We start from the raw sequence: 19,145 nt of genomic DNA on the forward strand, positions 1-19,145 counted from the left end.
TGGTTTAACCCTTTAATTGCAAATTGATTTGTTTTTATGGTAAATTGCTTTGAGAGCCATTAATAGTTGAACGGTGGTGTATAAATATAGCAAATGATGAATGAAAGAGTGAAAGAATAAATTCTAGGCAAGATTGCAATAGAAAGGAAATGCATTGCATTCAGGGGGATTTTCCTTCCAAATGATCCACTGAGTACCCTGAATTTACTATGACTCCTACCCTTGACTCATGCCTGTTGCTGTTGTTATGTGCCTCCAAGTCGACTACGACTTATGGCAACCCTATGAATCAGCGACCTCTGTCATCTGGCATCTGGCATGAACCACCCTATTCAGATCTTGTAAGTTCAGGTCTGTGGCTTCCTTTAGGGAATCAATCCATCTCGTGTTTGGCCTTCCTCTTTTTCTACTCCCTTCTGTTTTTCCCAGCATTATTGTCTTTTCTAATGAATCATGTCTTCTCATTATGTGAAAATCAGAGAGCTCCAAGCTCTTAATGCAGAAAGGAGCAGTATCATTTGAGGGGCACAGTTCTGACCATTCAGGTAAAGGGTGAGTCAATGTCTCTGGTATGGGAAAGGAGCAATTAAAATGAATAGCATTGTAATAAAGCCGTTGATTGTAGCTTGACATAATTAGGGGGAGGAACTAAAATAGCAGGGTTACTGTGTCAGCTGTCAATTGGGGAGCAGGGACAAAGAGGTTTTCCAGAAAATTGTGCTTTAGCCTCGTATTTGATTCATTCAAGGACACATTTTGTGAGTGTGTGATAAAATTTTTGTTTATATATATAATAATTTCTTCTGCAACCGAACAGTACGTCTCTTCCTCACTGACATATCTGCATGATGTACTACTCTGGCTTTGTTCTATTTTTTTTTTTTTAATGTTGTAACCCACCCTGGGACCTCACAGTGAAGGATGGGTAAGAAATTTAAATATGATATCAATATTGACAACATCAGGCTAGGGGAAACAGCCTAGCTTGCTTGTGTGCCTTTAACCATCCACAACTCAATCTGCAGAAATCATCAGGTGAAGTTTTTCAAGCCATGGAGATGAGCACTATCATCTGCTGATACCTACAGATGAAGTTGCTGTTAAAGGCATAGAGAAGAAAAAGAAGAAAAGAAGAAAAAGATAGTACTCCTATGATTAACGTGGAAAATGAAGAGATACTACATGGATAGTAATAACTGATGTGGTCAAATTATCAGAAGATCAAAGTTGTAAATGCAGAGAACCCTCCATTCGCACATAATGACAGAAAATAATACATGCTCTGGTGCAATTTTAGCAACAACCATACACACACACACAAAGAGAGAGAGCATTCTGTGTAGTTTATGGAAAGCTTTTTTTAAAGTGTGAAAAATTTGAGACAGTAAGACACTCCTTTGCTAGGAACTGCCACTTCTCTCTGTGGTTTGGATTACAAGACTGATTGAATCTGTTTTGCAAACAGTGTGCCATATATTTTTAGCAATGATCCAAATGTTGTCCCCTAGTGATAACTTTTAATTACTTAGTTATCTGAACCATTAGGGGAGAAAAAGTTTTATCAGTTGCATAATAAAAATAAAAAAGTTTTATTCACCTGAGATATTCTGATTAAGGATGTGCCAGAATTCCATCCAATTCAGATTTGGTTCAGAATTTTCCATTAATCTGGTTATTCTCTATTGTTACGGAGTGGATTTTTATATAGCAATTTTCTGTGGCTACTTTTGAAAAAATCTGCCTCTAAAATATCGATACTAAGAGCAATAATTTTATATTTCCTTTCAAAATATCAGTATTAATATCTTTATTAATATCAATGTTTTTGTAAGGGGGAAAACAAACTGGTAAAAGCAGCAGCTAGCAGACAAAGAATGAACTTAAATCAATACCAGTCTGTTCGGTCAACGGAATGTTTTCACACTGGCACTGGCCAACAGATCCTATCCCTAGTCTTGATAAATGAGAATTTTATTAACATAGAGTAAACCCAATAATTTCTTGCTGCTTCTAAGACCCAGCTCCTGCACAAGTCACAAAGGCATGGTAGTAGGAAATGCAGTACCTGAGAATGGGACAGAGAAGAGTAGTAAGCTTACTGTACAGTATAAGCAAGAGAGCAAGTCTGAACTTAAAATATTGTTTCAAACTCACTTACATACACAAAAAATAGGTTTTTATATTCTTTCAAAAATCTAGGCCAAAGTTGTGCAGTAAATTTCCAGATAAAAATCCAAGAATCAACCATATGATTTTGGCCTAGGATTTTATGCACGTAGGTCTCATTCAGAGAAGTATGTACAGCAGAGACAGAGACAGTAACCAGCTACATGCACGAAGCCAGATTAGACATTTTGAGTATTGTATAAACCAGCCCTGTCAACTGCTCATAGACAGAATGCATGGAGAGATGACTGAGGTTGTTCACTAACAGATCCAGCCTTAACTTCTGCACATTTGGCCAAATGTCTGTAAAGGACTCACATGAAAGGCCCTTTCATATCTTCCTCTGAATGCATAGAAGTCAGATAGGAGGTGAGATCCCTCTCATTCTCTGTACAGTTATGGGTTTGGGGGTTGGGATAGATGATTTCTATGAGTCCCCTTCCAGCCTCTAATTTGGAACCCTGTGTCTGGAGGTGGGCTCTGCAGCTGAGAAACCCGCTCTGCTGGTCTGATGAGTCCCCTTTTTTAGTCTAATAGAGTGGCCAGGTGAGTAATGGGTCTCTCAAGTGCCCAGTAACTGGCAAATGGGCCAGGGATATCCTATTGTTATTGAAACTGTTTTGGAGAGCTCCCCCTCCTGGGGCAAAAGAGAGGCTTGTGTTTTTTAGTTTTCCCAGCCTGAGGAAAGGCTGGGAACTGGAGGCATGCAGAGAGGCTGGCTCCCTGCACCATAGCTTTAGGATGCCTCCTGTAAGCCTGATGGAAAAGCAAGATCTATTGGACTGCTGATGCTTTCAACCCCTCCATCTTAAGCTCAGGTTGGAATGTGTGTAAATAAATAAACCGTATTTCATAAAGACTCCACAGTCTCCGCTGACCTTCTTTCCAAGGAAACCAAACCCTGGTGAAGCGCAGGGACCCTTGGAGATCTCTCACTGCTCGGAGATAGGGGTGGCATGCAACTGTGTGTTCAGTACCTGTCTAGTAACCCAGTTGTGAAATACACACTCTCTTCTTTTCTTTGTACTCAGCATATAAAATCCACAGACATCACAAAAGCTATTTAGAGTGAACTAACAGTTTGCTAAATGTTCTGAAACTTTGGGACAGAGTGACATTAAAAATTAATAAATAAGTATGTTAGTTTCATATAAACAAATGGAATCCAAAAGGGGGTCAATTCAGGGCTAAATGAGTCCCTTTTGATATATATTGTATAATTCATAGTGAATGAACTCTATACTTTCCCCTTAAGCCCAGCCTCCTCCCTCCCTCCTTCTCATCCTTTAAACTAGGACAAATCCTTTGAAGGCTTGTTAAGAGGCCCACCAGGGAACTGTATATAAACCAACGAAATGAACCTGTTTATTTGCCAATACAGTGTGGAGCATTAATCCAATCATTTAAGCCCCATAGACAGCACACTAAAAGTGAAGTTCACTCCAGTGATTTTCACATTCAACAGGGCTAACCTTTTCTCTCAGAAGAGGCATTAGATCCACTCATGTGGAATAAACCTGTAGAATTGCAGGCTCACGCACATAACTTAGAAGCACACTAAAACATTGATTGGCAGTGCATGAACAGCATTTATGTCTGTGGTTATTTTAAGCAATTAGTTAATTGGTTGACTGCATGTCCTAAGTCCTGATTCTTCAACAGAGATGTTTCCCCACATTTTAGTAAGCTTCAAGGGTCATGTAAATAATTTCCATGGTTATATTTCAAAATGCTTACAGCAAACTGACATTTAGCTGTATCTCCTAGTAGTTTTACTTTTTAACCACACAAATGTAGCTCTTTTTATCCTTCTAACACAAAAGTAGACATTCTCTACACGTTTAAGGACAAATACCTATGTTGCTGGTCAGGATTACACAATGGGGATATATACTTTTTTCCCCATTTCAGAATTGCTTTTAAAGGTTCCGATCCAACAAGGAAGTTGATCAAAATGGAATTTGTACACATCTACTCCAGGTAGTTAACTAAAATAATCATTCAGCTAATATAATTAGCAATTTTTTTAAAATTGGGCCTGTATATGAACCCTAAAAGTATTATATTCTGAAGTTTATGGGTTCCTGATGAAACTCTCAGAACTCTGTAAGACCGAGTCTGTGGATTAAAACAAACAAACCAGCACTGTATCTGCATGAATTCCCCCACCTTCGTCTGACTATATACCTGTCTTCCTTATAAGGGAAACAAGGAAGTAAGATAAAGAACTGTGTTAAATTCCATAACCACGCTGATAGTCCTTTTGCACAGCTTGCCGTTTACCTTTCCAGGTGCCACTTTGTGTTGTTGCTTTGTTTATATTGATGTAGTGTTCTGGTAACTTCAAAGGATTTTTCTAAAACCTGCCTAGGCTGAAGTTCTTGAAACGTGCAGTGGAAGAATTCATGACTTCTGAAAGTTTCTGCACTGATCTCGTTACGCCGGACATAATTAATTTTGATATGTTTTACATGTGCAGCCAGAACTGAAAGCGAATGGGGATTGAACTGCTTTGCCTTTTTTTCCTATTTCTGCAAAGAAATACTAATATACAAGGTAAGGCTTGCAGGTGACACGTCACCTTTTGAAAACATGTTCTTCACTGCTCTTTTCTTATTTTTTTTACATTGCTTTCTTCTTAACATTTTTTTATGTGAATAAGCTGGTCCTGTTAGGTAGCTTTCTGCTTGATTCCTATACATTTGTTTTTAACTGAGTCCAGATTGTTTTGTTCCTGTGACTGTATTTAGGGCATGTATTGAACAGAGACCTAAGGACTGTGTCATTTTACATATAGATAGTGTGTTGTGTCCAATGTTAGTTCAACTCAGAATATACCCATTGAATCAATAGACATGCCTAATTTAAGTTCAACAGAACTACTTGGAGCAGAATTTAGTTAGATACAATCCAGTGTGATAATTTTTACCACATTCTACACTTTACAAAACCTGATACTTTTTAAACTTACAGAACGAATAAATATCTTGAAAAGCACAACAGGGGGGAAAATGTCCAGAGCACAAAGAGTTGATGATCTGGTTGCATCAGGAATGAGTGAACGGTCAAGGGCACGAAACAGGATCAATTATTAGTACAGAGATATCAATACATTCTTTCTTTTGCCAGTTATCATCTTGGGAAAAGCCAACTATTAATCGCAATTTAAAAAATTGTTTGGTACAAGAAGTTTGTTTCGTAATGACTGCAGTTTTCATGGCACTTTTGGTCACTGTTTTGAGTATTGAAATACATTTGAGCCGAAGGATGGAAATGGGTAAACTAACAGGCTGTCTTCTGTGAAGTTAGAACATTACCCAGAACATTTTGTACCTGCAATAATTAAACCGTGTGCTAATCTATTATACGTTCTTGATTTTGAAATACAGCAAATTGTGATGCAGGGAGTGCAGTAAACTGTGAAGAGTGTTTGCTTTCTGGACCACGCTGTGGCTGGTGTTTTCAAGAGGTAAAGTGAATTATGTCAAATATTTTAAAGTAACACAAATACTTTAGTTTGTTATGACAAAAGTCTGTTCAACTCTCGTCCAGTTCAAATCCTGCCCTCAGGGAAGTAATTCACAAGCTGGACCAAAAGATTTACCTCAGAGCCTGAGGGATTGTGCACACCCAGTGAAATATTTGACTCCCCACCTCTTTCAAGTAGTTGGTCCCCAATCTTAAACCCACCTAAACCCTAATCCAACACAAAAACTAGGTTGTTTAAACTCCCATTTCAAAAATAGATGTGTGGCAAGGAGAAAGTTTCAAATAATATATTAGAATTCTTGCTAGAATAAGCCTAATGTACAACATATAGAAATATTTTCCTAAAGATTGTTCAATGTATACTTTTTTTAGATTTTGCAGAATGTGAAAGTTTTGGGTAAAAACAAATATGATGACAGAAATAGAGAGGTGGATAAATGACACAAAGCAGAGCCCTATCAGTAGAAGTATATGGCATAACTCACCCATCCCCTTCCAAGAAAATGTGCATAGTACCCAAGCCAAGCCAAGTTATTTTGGCACTTAAAACAAAAAATCCTACAAGCGACTCTCCTCACTGCTCCAGGCAGTAAAATGCAATAATAATAAACTAAGCCAAAAAAATGTTGCTTTTTCATGAGGGCAACAAGAGGCAGCGGCATCACTTTGCTTAATGGTAAGGCCATGCCTTGCCAGAAAATATGTTCTAAATCCGATCTTGCTTGTGCTAAAGAGTGTGGATGAGAAGAAATAAACCAAGCACCTGGAGGGGAGATTCTCACACACTGTAACAACTACATGAAAATATATCTTGAATGGAGTCTGGAAGCTCTTAAATATACAGTCTGCATATGTGTTCTAAAGCCTCTCCACAGTTAAGAGAGCTTGAAACGTTGGGCATGATCCAGCCACATTTTTTTACAGTGCAATTTAATATGTGCCTACTCAAACTTAAGTCCCATTGAGTTCAGCAAAGCTTACTCCTTGGTAAATGGCCTTAAAATCCTATTTACTTTGGGATATTTAACCATGTGCTTTACTCTCAGCATTGAAATCAAAAGGAACTGAATGGGCTTAAGGATGACTAAACCATGCTCTTCGTTTTCGTTTAAAGTGAAAGCTGAGTTTGTGAGGAATATAAATATTGTGCCACATACCAAGTTCTATGCAGAGTTGTGCATGTTCAGAATTGCAGAAAATTAGTACTTTTGGCTTTCACTGACAGTTTCTAAGTAACTGCATCAGGCTTTGTTTTCACAACATATGTATTAGCTGGAGAAAACAGTCTATGAAACTGTTTCTTGTATTCAGAAGTTCCCAATACAGAAATTATGGCCTACTGTGTATCATTCAATGTTCCATTGTTCTGCTTTTCTTAGTTAATCCCAAGCCTTGATAGTTTTGATTGTTCCTGAAAGTGAACTACAATATTCACTTTCAGAACACTCGTTTTGTATTGGATGGCATTCTGAGAAAGAATGAGCAACCTCCTTGATAAAGCAAAGATATGGGAAAAACAGAATTTGTTCTTCAGTTACTTCATTTATGCCATACAGCCTTTCAAATTTTTAAAAGCCACATTTTTAAAAAAATCTGTACAATATTTTTGAAAATAAAATTCCTATATACATAGGTAGCCTTTATGATTTCTTTCTTTTTTTCTTTTTGATCCGCTAGGATTAATTTGTGTCAATTTTGTTATGTAAATAGATGAATATTCCATTGTTTGTTTGCAAAATTGTGCTATGATTGGCATCCTAGTTTCCATGGTATGGGTATACTTTGTTTATCTGGACAGTAATATTCCTAGCAGTGCTATCACTGTATGGTATCAGTTTCCATGATTATAGCATAACCTTTTTCTAGCCATTGTGATAATAGGAAAGGCTCTGGCTCTATATGGCACATTAACCCTGCCTTATGGAAAAATAGAATCACAGAGTTAGAGGAAGCCTTGCAGGTAGGTTAGGTGGGGAATTCAATTTTGCCTGCATTTTAATAAGCAAAGTAAAGCACAGCTGTCCTTCAAAATTTGCACTTTGAATTTTGCAATGTAGCTCTCCAGCCAAACCATGTGTACAAAAATGCATGCATTGGGGGAAAGTGTGCATAAAAATGCATATATTAGAGAAAGTAACATACACAAATTAAGTATATTGCAGGAAATTTCTTGCAAAAATTTGTACATTTGTCAAAACTGCATACGATGTGTTTATTAAGAGTAAGGTAAATGTAAAGGTGTCCCTGCACTTGTAGTGCGAGTCATTTCCGACTCTTAGGGTGACGTCTTGCAACGTTTACTAGGCAGACCGTATATATGGGTGGGATTGCCAGCTCCTTCACCGGCCTTTCTTTACGCCCCAGCATATGCCGGGTACTCATTTTACCGACCACGGATGGATGGAAGGCTGAGTGGACCTCGACCCCTTTTACCGGAGATTCGACTTCCTCCTTCCATTGGAATCGAACTCCGGCCGTGAGCAGAGCTTTCGGCTGTGTTACCGCCGCTTACCACTCTGTGCCATGGAGAATTATTAACAGTAATTTGTACTAAAACACTGATGGATATTTATTCGCATTTTTTAAATTGCAAATTGCTGTGGAAATGCAGAGAACTAATTTTTCAGATTGGAAAAATTAGAAACGGGGAGAAATCAGAACTGACAGATTCATCCATCCCTGCTTGTTGGCCAGCTAATCCATCTAGATATTCCACAGAAATGAGTGTTTAAAGTCAGAAAATTTGCCTGCTTCCTTTGGAAAAATATTGGGCTCAATCCAGTCAAGTGCAGATATAGTGATGCTTGTAAAAGGGATGGAGTTGTCCAGAGTCTCGGGGTGTGCGTCTTAGACCCCTTACTTTTTTGGCATCCAGGTCCTAGCAGGGTCTCTATGTCTCTAGCATCCTATGAGCCAATCAGCAGGAAAGGAAGTGTGTTAGCCACTGAGAAGAGTGTGCATAAAAATTGAGCCAATCAGAGTGAAAGGAGATGAGTCAGCCCCTGAGAAGACTTTTTTCAGTAGCTAACACACTCCCCTTTCATGCTTGCAGAAGGTTATATAATCTTAGAAGGGGGCATGACTGTGAGGGGGTAGAGCTGTGACTATCATAAAGGGACCCTGCATTTCTGAATTTGCCACTACACTACTGGTTTGTAAAGGAGGCACACTAGACTCAACAGAACCCTGTTTTGCCTGCCCGCACACCAACACAAGTGTAGAGAATGGAAGGCCCATGTGAAATCTGTTTTGTGTTTAATAGCTAGCCTGAGAAAGATCTGTATGAATAATCTGTGATTTTTTACTTAATCCCAAATAAAGTCATTAGGCTACTGTTGCTGTTTGCAATTTTTTCTTAACGTGGCTTTTTTAAGTGTCTACAAGCACCCTCACAGACTGTTGGTAAAAATACTAACAATCCCTAAAATATGGGCTTACATGGTAGTGCTTTTTTTTTTTAAGTCAGCAAATTCACAATGTTTTTCTGGAGATGATCATGTGTTTTTGTCTCTAAGCATTTCATAACAGTAGGTTATTTTATATATATACTGGTTCTGATGTGAAAGCTGGAATGCCAAATCAAAAATACGTTAATATCCCATTTTGGAACAGAGGAAGCTGACATATATGGAATGTGACCATTGGTCTATCTAGCCCAGTACTGTCTACACTGACTGGCAGCAGCTTTCCAGGTTTTCAGGCAGGAAACATTCCCAGCCCTTCCACATGCAAGGCAGGCACTCAACCACTGAGCGACAACCCTTCCTGACATATATCAATTAACAAAGTTTGATTTTTGTGGAAATTTGAGAAACAGCAACCTTTAAAGAAATTATACAGTAGATGGAATCATTGAAAAGTCTGTGTTAATATTATTATGGTGTATTCTGGGGGGAGAATACAAAGGCAGATCTTATATTTCTGGATTACAAATAGCCATGCACTGTTATTTCCACAGTTGCCCGGTGTTGAACTATATCATTTCAGGGGTAAATGTGCTTTAGAATGTTCTTTCTTTCCAAAGCTTGACAAAGGCCACAGAGACATATCCAAGCCAGACCTTTCAAATGATGCAGTTGGACTTACTCCAAAGTAATTGGGGGGAAATACCTCACAGTGGGACAAAAATGGCCCACTCAGAAGCTCTCTTCACATGTTACTTGAACCAAGAGTAAAAGTGAGTAGAGATGGACTGTAGGGCACAATTTTCATTCCACCCCTTTGGCACATGGCTCCCCCCACCCCCCAGCCATGCTCCCACTATACACATGCTAGCATAACAGTCTCAGGCAGACAAATCTTCAGGCATTTTCCCAGGATCCAGGGAAACCTTTGCTCAAATATGTAAATGTGCAAAGTCATCCTTGCCCCAGACAGACATGCTAACACATGCACAGCAGGGGCAGGACCAGGGTAGGGCAGCTGTGCACTAGGGGACATGATAAAAAGTGCAGCCCCACAATCCCCTTCTACTTTGCTTCTGCACGTGAGCAACTAGAAGACTAGAGTCAAAACTTAATGGAACCTTAAAACTAGAAACCAGAACCACCTCATATATCATTAATACAGGGTTGGTTTTATTTGCACTCAGTAAATTCTTTTGTTTGTTATTATTTCTGAATTTTGAAACACTTGCAAAACGTATTTTAAAAATCATGTAAATAAATATGTAAATAAATGTAACAATCATGTAAATAAATATGTAAATAAATGTAACAATCATGTAAATAAATAAAAAGCAAAAATATTTCGCCTCCTTTTAGAATCCACTCCATCACACCCCACCTAACATAGAAGAGGCTATATTGGAACTAGTCATTCTTGTGGCTTTTCTAGGAAAGGCCTGTGTGAGTGGACCACGAGGCTACAGTGGCACTTGCTGTTGGGTCCTTCTTAAAATCCTATGCAGATGGCAAATTGGGCCAAACATTTTTCTCAAATGACTGTCTCTATGGTTACCATTTCAAATATATTTCCAAATTATTGGAAATATAATTATTGGAAATAAATTATTATATGCCATGCAATATTGCACAAAAGGACCCAATAATACACACAAATGATTATTTTTGTCATGGTATCTTTTTTCCCTCTCCCAATTTAGCCATATGCTATTTACCTATTCCAAGATAGAGGGCATAGTGGCCGTTTTCCATTTACCCAAAGTCTCACTGCTAATACCAGAGAGAGGGCATTTTCAATTGTGGCCCCCACCCTCTGGAACTCTCTCCCTTATGATCTTCGCCATGCCCCCTCCCTGCCAAGTTTTCGCCAAGCCTTGAAAACCTGGTTATTCAGGCAGGCCTACAAGATCCCTGGGGTAGCCTAATTTCATCGACTATAGTTGTAGGTGGTTTTAGTTTAATTTTATATTAAAGTTCTTGGGTTATATGTGTATTTTATATGTTGTATTTTACTTGATTTTGTACGCCGCCTAGAGTGGCCGCTGACACGGCCAGATAGGCGGCCTAGAAATAAAATTTATTATTATTATTATTAATAAAAGATTACTAATCAATAATGCTATTTGGGTTTTTTCATCAACTTCCCTTCGATCACTTAATAAAATCATTCTTGGTTCTAATGTTAACTGGTGCCCTGTGACAAATTTCACGTAACAAAGTAGAGTTTTTGAAAATATTTTTATACTAGGACAACAATATAATATAGGTGCGATTTCAAGGATACTCCCAAGGAGAAAAACATTAAATCGGGAAAGTCTCAAACTGCTTCCTTTTTAAGCTTAATATTATCAGATTGCTTCCTGTCACCCTCAGTTCCTTTGCCAAATACACTACTTTGTGTAAAGGCTTTATAAAACAAAGAAAAAAATGTATCTAAGTTGTTTCAAAACTTCTCTCCCTTGGGTAAACAAGAGTTTTTGAATATTTTGGAATAGTTCTGTGGCTCAGATTTCCATGTATTCCAAATACACCTCCTTCAGTTGTGATGCCTCAAAATGCACTCAATGCACAGTGACTCATTCTTAGTTTTTGACTTTCAGCTTCTGGCAATCAGAATCTAGGCACACCTTGAGAACTAGATGTTCATCATCAATATGTGAAGAGATCCCCTGTCCACAAATTCTAAGCTCTCTCTGTAATGTGTATTAAATTATACAGTGCTGAAAATATTGGTGATGGATCTAATGGTATGAATGACTATGAAATTATAAGCAATGGCTCTATTGCATTGATTTAACTGCTCAATGAGTGTACATCATCCTTCTTGTTGGAAGGGTAAGGGACTAATCTATTGAAAAGGTGAATTCTAAATACACTCTTTTTACACATGAAAGTTTTAAAGTGGTCATTGTTGCGCTGTTCTCCTTGGTACCCCCACTTACAAATGTACACCCACTATGACATGACTTATAGAAAAAAATATTATGCTATCCCTACAGTCAACGTAATCTGCATAATTGACATACTTCATGTTGTGCAGCATTACATTCTGTTCTTCAACTCTTTTTGTTATAGAATTTTACCAATCCATCTGAAATTCATATAAGGTGTGACAGTCCTGAAGAGCTTATTTCCAAAGGCTGCCAATTGGATTTCATTGAATTCCCCACTTCTAAAGTGATAATTCATAAAAACAACCCACTTAGTGAAGGGCCACAGGAAAACAACTCAGATGTTACACAGATTTCTCCTCAAAAGCTAACTATTCTACTGCGGCCTGGTAAGTTGCATAGTTCTTAAATGGGAATATTTTTATTTTGTAACTTTGTACATAGTTTAGTTTGTTCATATTAAACTTTAAGGTGTGAAATGTGATATATTAAGGCTGCAATGCTAAACTCACCTACTGGAGAGTAGGTCCCACTGAACTTAGAGGAACATCTTTCTGAGTAAACATGCTTAGGATATTTAAAAATTGAACTTGTGAAAGAATACTTGATGAATATGTGTAAGGCAGATGCACTTCTGTAAGGGTTCATCTTTTTCCCCAGACAACTGCATCTGTATAGGGGAGAATTTATTTTGTATTCTATTGCAAATATTTATATGGCACAAAAGCAGTATTTTTAGGACCCATCCTGTTCATTTGATTGCAAAACTGATTTTAATATTATTGATTGATTGAGTGACTGCTTTTATATCCTGCCTTTCCTCCAAGGAGCTCAAGGTGACATAGATAAGTCTCCCCCTCTCCATTTTATTTTATCCTCACAACAACCTTGTGAGGTAGGTTAGGATGATGATGATGATGATGATGATGGCATTTTTGTTACAATACTCCCCAGTACTAGTACCTCTTTTTTTCCTGCCCATGGCAGCCATTTTGTGCTGTCATCCATGGTACTTTAATCAAGATATAAGTACTAGCACCGCATTTTTAGTAAAAAAAGCACTAATAATAATAATATCCATAAATATCACACAAAATCATATCTCCCACAATTTCTCCAATGGAATTGCCTATTATAATATGGGTCAGTCTTTTTTCTAAAGTAGCGTATTGACTTGACTATGATGACAGCAAATAAACTATATTCCACAACAGCAGTGGCAATCGGTGAAAGCTGTCATCACATGTAATAACTTCCACATGTAACAGCCTCATACCAATAACAGGCTGAGGATGAAGCTGCAGAAAAAAATGAGGCATTATCATAACCAACATGCTTATTTATGTAAGCTTTTTCCTCCTCAGACAATTTTCCTATTATTGTTTTTCACACATGGATCTTAGACTGCTTTGCTAACCTATTTATTTATTATCATTATTATTATTAGTTGCATTTATTTATTAGTTGCTTTTTTTCATGAGAAGTGACCTAAAGCAACTTACAAAATGATACAAACATTAAAACCAACTATTAAGAAAGAGAACAAAATGAAAACCTAAAAACACATCCATAATGTATTTATAAGAAGACAGATCTAACACAACCCATGTCACTAAAAGATAAACACGAAAGAGGCCACAAGTATACCTCACACCCTCCAAATTAAGGGACAAAAGCCTGAGTGAAAAGAAATGTGTTTGCCTGTGCCTAAAAACAGATCATGATGATGCCAAGTGTGCCTCCTTGGGGAGAGCATTCCACATATCTCATTGATCATATTGATCGTATCTCATATTTACAAATATGGAATAAGGGCCAGATCTCAGTATCATATTTTATTATTTATAGAGTGCCATCAGTGTATATGGCACTTTCCAGGAGTTACTGTAGGTTAAATAAAATCTAAATACAGTCTAATAAAATGAGGCACAGAGGTTGAAGAACACTTTGAAAATGTGACACATGTACTCAGGTCAAGAATAATCATGGTAGTATTACCAGCCCTTTCAGCACAGATAGGGAACCTCAGGCCCAGGGACTGAATGTGACACTCCAGGCCTCTCCATCAGACGCTTGGGACCTTCTGCTTCTACTGGCCATGCCCCCGCCCCAGGCCACAGTCCCTCTACCTAGGCTACACAGTCACCAGCCCAGATCTACACCCTCCTTGCCTGGATGGAATGTGTCCTGAAATTGTGATAAAATTGTGCCTCTTGCTTGCCTGGATGGATAATGGATAGAGGTGTGTGTTTGTGTGTGTACAAACTTTTGACTTTTCCATGGCTGAAACATCACCAACTGTACTAAGGTAAGTCACATTCTTTGTTCTTCTTTTAGTGTCTGGCCCTGGCCGCCACTAGCACAACTGCCCTAGAAGGTTGCTTATGAGGCAATGCAACTGTTGGGCTGAAAAAGATTCCAGGCTCCTGTCATAGACTGATATCTGTTTCATGCATTATAATTGTAATTTAGTCTTCCCCTGGCATGATTATAATAGGCCCCACTTAGGGCCCATCCATACTTCTGTTTAATCTGCAATGCAATTCCTTTGTGTTCTCATTAATACACCATCATGCATATGATGTCCATTGCAATTGCAGGTTTTTGCACTCTAAAATCTGCATTTCAGAAACCTTCAAATAGCTGTGCTGAAACAATCATCATCTGCATTGATGTTTAGTTGCTTGGATGCATTTCATCTGTTTTTACAGTGTAGGTGGAACACTTGGGGACATCCATCACTTGTCTAGCCCCCTTCCTCTTTCCTACTAGCCATTCATATTTCAGTAGGAAATGCTGCCATTTCTGGGTTCAGTTTGTTGGAAATGTGAAAGTGCAACTCCGCTTGAAGCCTGGTGGGTATTGCATGCTACATGGGAAATAGAGAGGTAGAGAGAAGTCCTCCTAAATTCCTAGACTGTTCTGTCCACTCTCACTTAAGCTCACCTTTCCTTCCAGGTGTAAACTGATATCCTCAAAAGAAACAAATCTCCCTTCCTACTCCTTCTTTGATCTCAGTCTTTGTTCTTTCCAGCCTGGCTCCCTGAGGAGGAGCACAGATGCAGCAGACATCTCTTCTGCAGCATCTCCTATCTTGTTAGTCAGATGTAGGTCTTTTCTATCTAAATGTATTTCCTACAATAAACTTAGCTTGTTATTTTTCCTATACCAGACTCTCAGTACAATTTGTACCAAGCTGAAGTGTAGTTACTGCTTAGTGTTTACTGCACATGCTTACTTCCACAAAATACCATTATAATCCATAGATCCTAACAGGTTATTGGGCTCAGGGCACAAAGTGGTGAAAGAGTAAATCTAAGAGAAATTGCTGAGACTAGGAACAAAAGCTAAAAGGCAAAAACAGAGAAAAAAATATGGCTGAGAGTCCTGCACACTCCAGTGGATGTGGTCAGATCCCAAAGCAAACATCAGACAACTTTGAAGCCTGGATGTACAGGGTGAACCTTGTTTTGGCTGAGGAAGGACTGGTGCAAGCCTTAAAGATGGAGAGACCAAGGCAGAAAGAAGATGCAAAAACCATAGCATCTTGGGACATCGAAAACAGTAAGGCAGAATCTCTTATTGCTGGCACTTTAACAGATTCTCAACTCGTGCATGTGAAGGGGGAGGAAACTGCAAAAGGTATGCTAGAAGCCCTGAAAGAAGTGTATGGGAGAACCAGGATACAAGACCAAATTTGGGTATATAAAGAAATTACTACCATGAGGCTAAGGGAGGGTCAATGCCCCCATAGGCATAGAGTAAGTTTCCTGAATTTAACTGATAAACTGAAGGTTGCAGGAGGCAATCTGGATAATGCCCGGAAAATAGCATTTTTTGTAGCTTCCTTACCACAGGAGTTTGCTTGATTGTTGATGCATCCATTGTTGATGCTAAACCTTCTCCTGAATTCTGAGCGATTCTTGGAGACTTTAAAAGAGAATCAGAGAGACACTCTCAATACAAAGAGGAAAGTTCAAGTGGCTCAAATTATACAGCTAAAGAAAAACAAAGGGACAAGCATTTCAGGAAAGCTCCACCTAGCAGCCACTCAGAGAAAGGGGGATGGGCTTGAATGTTATGCATGCGGGAAAAGGGGCCACTTCAAAAGAAACTGCCCAGCTTAACAAAGCCATACTGCCAGTAAACAGAGAGAGAAACAGAGCAATCCTTATCATCGTCAAAAGATGAAGGCTTTCTCTCTCACTCAAAGCAGCTCAAAAAACACTGCATGGCTGATAGACAGTGGAGCAACCAGCCACATGACTTCAGATATTAACTTTTTTGAGACTTTGAATCCAGATTTAACTGCAAGAGTTTTTCTAGCTGATGGACATCTGTTGAAGTGAGAGGAGCTGGATCAGGCACACTGAAATGTTTAACTGATGAAGGAAGCTGCATGATACAAATCAAAGATGTCAGATATATCTCACAAATGGATGGAAATGTTTTAAGTGTTGCTAAGAAAGGCTTCAGTGTTATCATAAAAGGTGCACAATCAGTATGGATGGAAAAATGCATGCCAGAGGCTTTGAGAGTCAAGGTGTTTTTGAACTGGACTATGTAAGAGAACAAGCAAATGTAATGAAGTGCTGTTGAAGTGACAAATGTCTTGATTTGTGGCAAAGACGTTTTGCACATGCACATACAAGTACAATACTAGACATGGAAAGAAATGATTTAGCCAAAGGCATGACAATAAAGATGTGCAAAAACAGTGAGGAGAGATGTGTGAATTGCATAAAAGGAAAGAGTCTACGACCCTCTTTCCCAAAACAAAGCAAAAGGCAATCAACTCAAGTCCTGCAACTTGTTCATTCAGATATATGAATTAAAACTTCAAAAGTTGGAAACTATTTTATTTTGGTGTTCATAGATGATTATTCCAGATATTGTATCACTTATCTCCTGAAAGAGAAAAGCCAGGTGCTGGAAAGGTTCAAGCAGTATGTTACAACCATGAACAGTAAGTTTGGCAGAAGACCACAAGTGCTGCAATCAGACAATGGAGGTGAGTACCATTGTCACACAATTTTCAGACACACATGAAAGAGCAAAGTATAACACATAGATGCACAGTACCATATACACCAGAACAGAATGGTGTTTTAGAGACAAGATTTAGATCTTTTATGCAAACTGTGAAATGTATGTTGCTAGATGCAGGGCTCTCCAACCACTACTGGGGAGAGGCAGTGATCACAGCCACATACCTACAAAATAGACTGCCAACTAAAGCAACAGCCCAAACTCCATATGAGCTATGGCATGGGTGAAATCCAAATATGAGACACATCAGAGTGTTTGGGTCCAAGGCTTCTGCCCACATACCAAAAGAAAAAAGATCCAAACTGGATGACAGAGCTGCAAAGAGAGTCATGGTTGGATATGAGCCAGGATGTAAAGGCTACAGAACCCTAGACCCTAAGATTGGAAGAATCACAGTAAGCTCTGTAGTATACTTTGATGAAAGTCAGAAAACTGATGTGCATCATTCTGATGCAACTGACTTAGTGGAAGGAATTCCTAACCAAGAGAACCTGATAGTGTACAGATCAATATACAGAGGTGAAGTCCACAAGCCTCCCTCAGCAGCTTAAGATGAAGAGATGGGGACCCAAGCAGAAGCAGAAGGGGATACTGGGCAAGGTCCAGGAGCCACAATGAATGTAGCTGAGGCTCCTGAACCAGAACTCAGGTGTTCATCCCAATGCAACAAAGGTATACCAGCCAGATGACTGTCCTACCTTGAAAGGGAGATGTCACTGTGCGAACCTTCAGCATGGGAAGATATTGAAGGGATACCTATAGCTGAAGCTGATAAATGAAGAAAGGCAGCACAAGAGGAAATAGAGGCTCTACACAAGAATCAAATTTGGGCACTCACAGAATTGCCAACAGGAAAAAAATCCTGTGGGATGCAAGTGGGTATTCAAAGCCAAGAGAAATGCAGAAGGGAAAGTTGAATACTACAAGCCAAGACTAGTAGCCAAGGGCTATTCCCAGAAATATGGGGAAGATTATGATGAAGTATTTTCCCAGTGGTGAAACACAGTACAATAAGAACTCTAAGTACAGCAGCTGCAAGAAACATGCATGTTGAACACTTAGATGTTAAGACTGCATTTCTACATGGAGAGATCACTGATGATATTTACATGCAACAGCCTCCTGGATTTGAAAAATCAGGAGACAAGCAGCTTGTATGCAAACTTCAGAAAAGTATATATGGTCTGAAGCAAGCTGCAAGAGCATGGAATGATGGAACTAGATGCTCATCAGAGAAGACTTCAAACAAGATAAAAGGGATCCCTGTCTATGTACATGCTACAGAAATAACAAGTGGACTTACATTTTGACATAAGTTGATGATTTGCTTCTGTTTTATGAAGAAGGATCTGATTGTCAGGAGATAGTACTTCATCTGAACCAGGAGACTGAGGTAAAGCAACTGGGACAAGTCACCTACTATCTTGGGATCCAAATAGAGAGAGAAGAGGATGGAAGCTACCTCTTCAACCAGAACCAAAAGATTCAGGAACTCTTAATATACATAGGACTTGAAGATGACAACCCAGTGGCTGCTCCCATGGAAACAGACTTTCTGAAGGGAAATGAACAAACTCCACTCCTACCAAGTAATAATCAGTATAGGACAGTTATTGGAAAGTTGCTATACCTGGCTACCAATACCAGGCCAGATGTAGCAGCTGCAGTAGGGATATTATGCAGAAAAACTAGTTCACCAAGCCAAAGAGACTAGACAGCTGTGAAGAGAGTGGCCAGATATCTGAAAGGCACTGCAAACCTAAAACTAAAGTTACAGGCCGCTGTTAATCCCAAGTTAGTAGCTTATGCAGATGCAGACTGGGCCAGCGACACCACAGACCACAAATCCACCAGTGGACATCTGCTCTTCTATGGAGGTGGAGCAGTAAACTGGTCAAGCAAGAAGCAAAATACTGTGGTGAGTTCTTCCACAGAGGCAGAGTATATGTCAGTTGCCCAAGCATGTCAAGAACCCATGTGGCTATGCAACCTGCTTGAGGAGCTAGGGATTGTTGAACCAAAACCTATGAAGTTCTTTGGAGATAACCAAAGCTGCATAAAGCTCTCACAGACTGAGATTAACTCACACACCAAGTACATAGATGTGAAATATCACCTATTGAAAGATGCACAACATAAGGGGCTT

At 39.0% G+C, this 19,145-nt stretch overlaps 1 protein-coding gene across 3 annotated transcripts in view; it reads left to right on the top strand.

Moving 5' to 3' along the window:
- Positions 1–19,145, top strand: part of ITGB6 (integrin subunit beta 6) — a 135,749-nt gene that overhangs the window by 54,240 nt on the left and 62,364 nt on the right. Inside the window, exons 1-4 of one of the 3 annotated variants that reach the window (XM_061608665.1) lie at positions 4,075–4,146; positions 4,646–4,722; positions 5,556–5,635; positions 12,135–12,339. In XM_061608665.1, coding sequence (XP_061464649.1) covers positions 4,662–4,722; positions 5,556–5,635; positions 12,135–12,339 — 346 coding nt within the window. In that variant the 5' untranslated portion in view covers positions 4,075–4,146; positions 4,646–4,661. Of the gene's footprint in view, positions 1–4,074; positions 4,147–4,367; positions 4,458–4,645; positions 4,723–5,555; positions 5,636–12,134; positions 12,340–19,145 lie in introns of those variants that run through there. The other 2 variants (XM_061608664.1, XM_061608663.1) reach the window with 2 other exon arrangements.

This window comes from Rhineura floridana, chromosome 2 (assembly GCF_030035675.1).
Source record: "Rhineura floridana isolate rRhiFlo1 chromosome 2, rRhiFlo1.hap2, whole genome shotgun sequence".
NCBI lineage: Eukaryota > Metazoa > Chordata > Lepidosauria > Squamata > Rhineuridae > Rhineura > Rhineura floridana.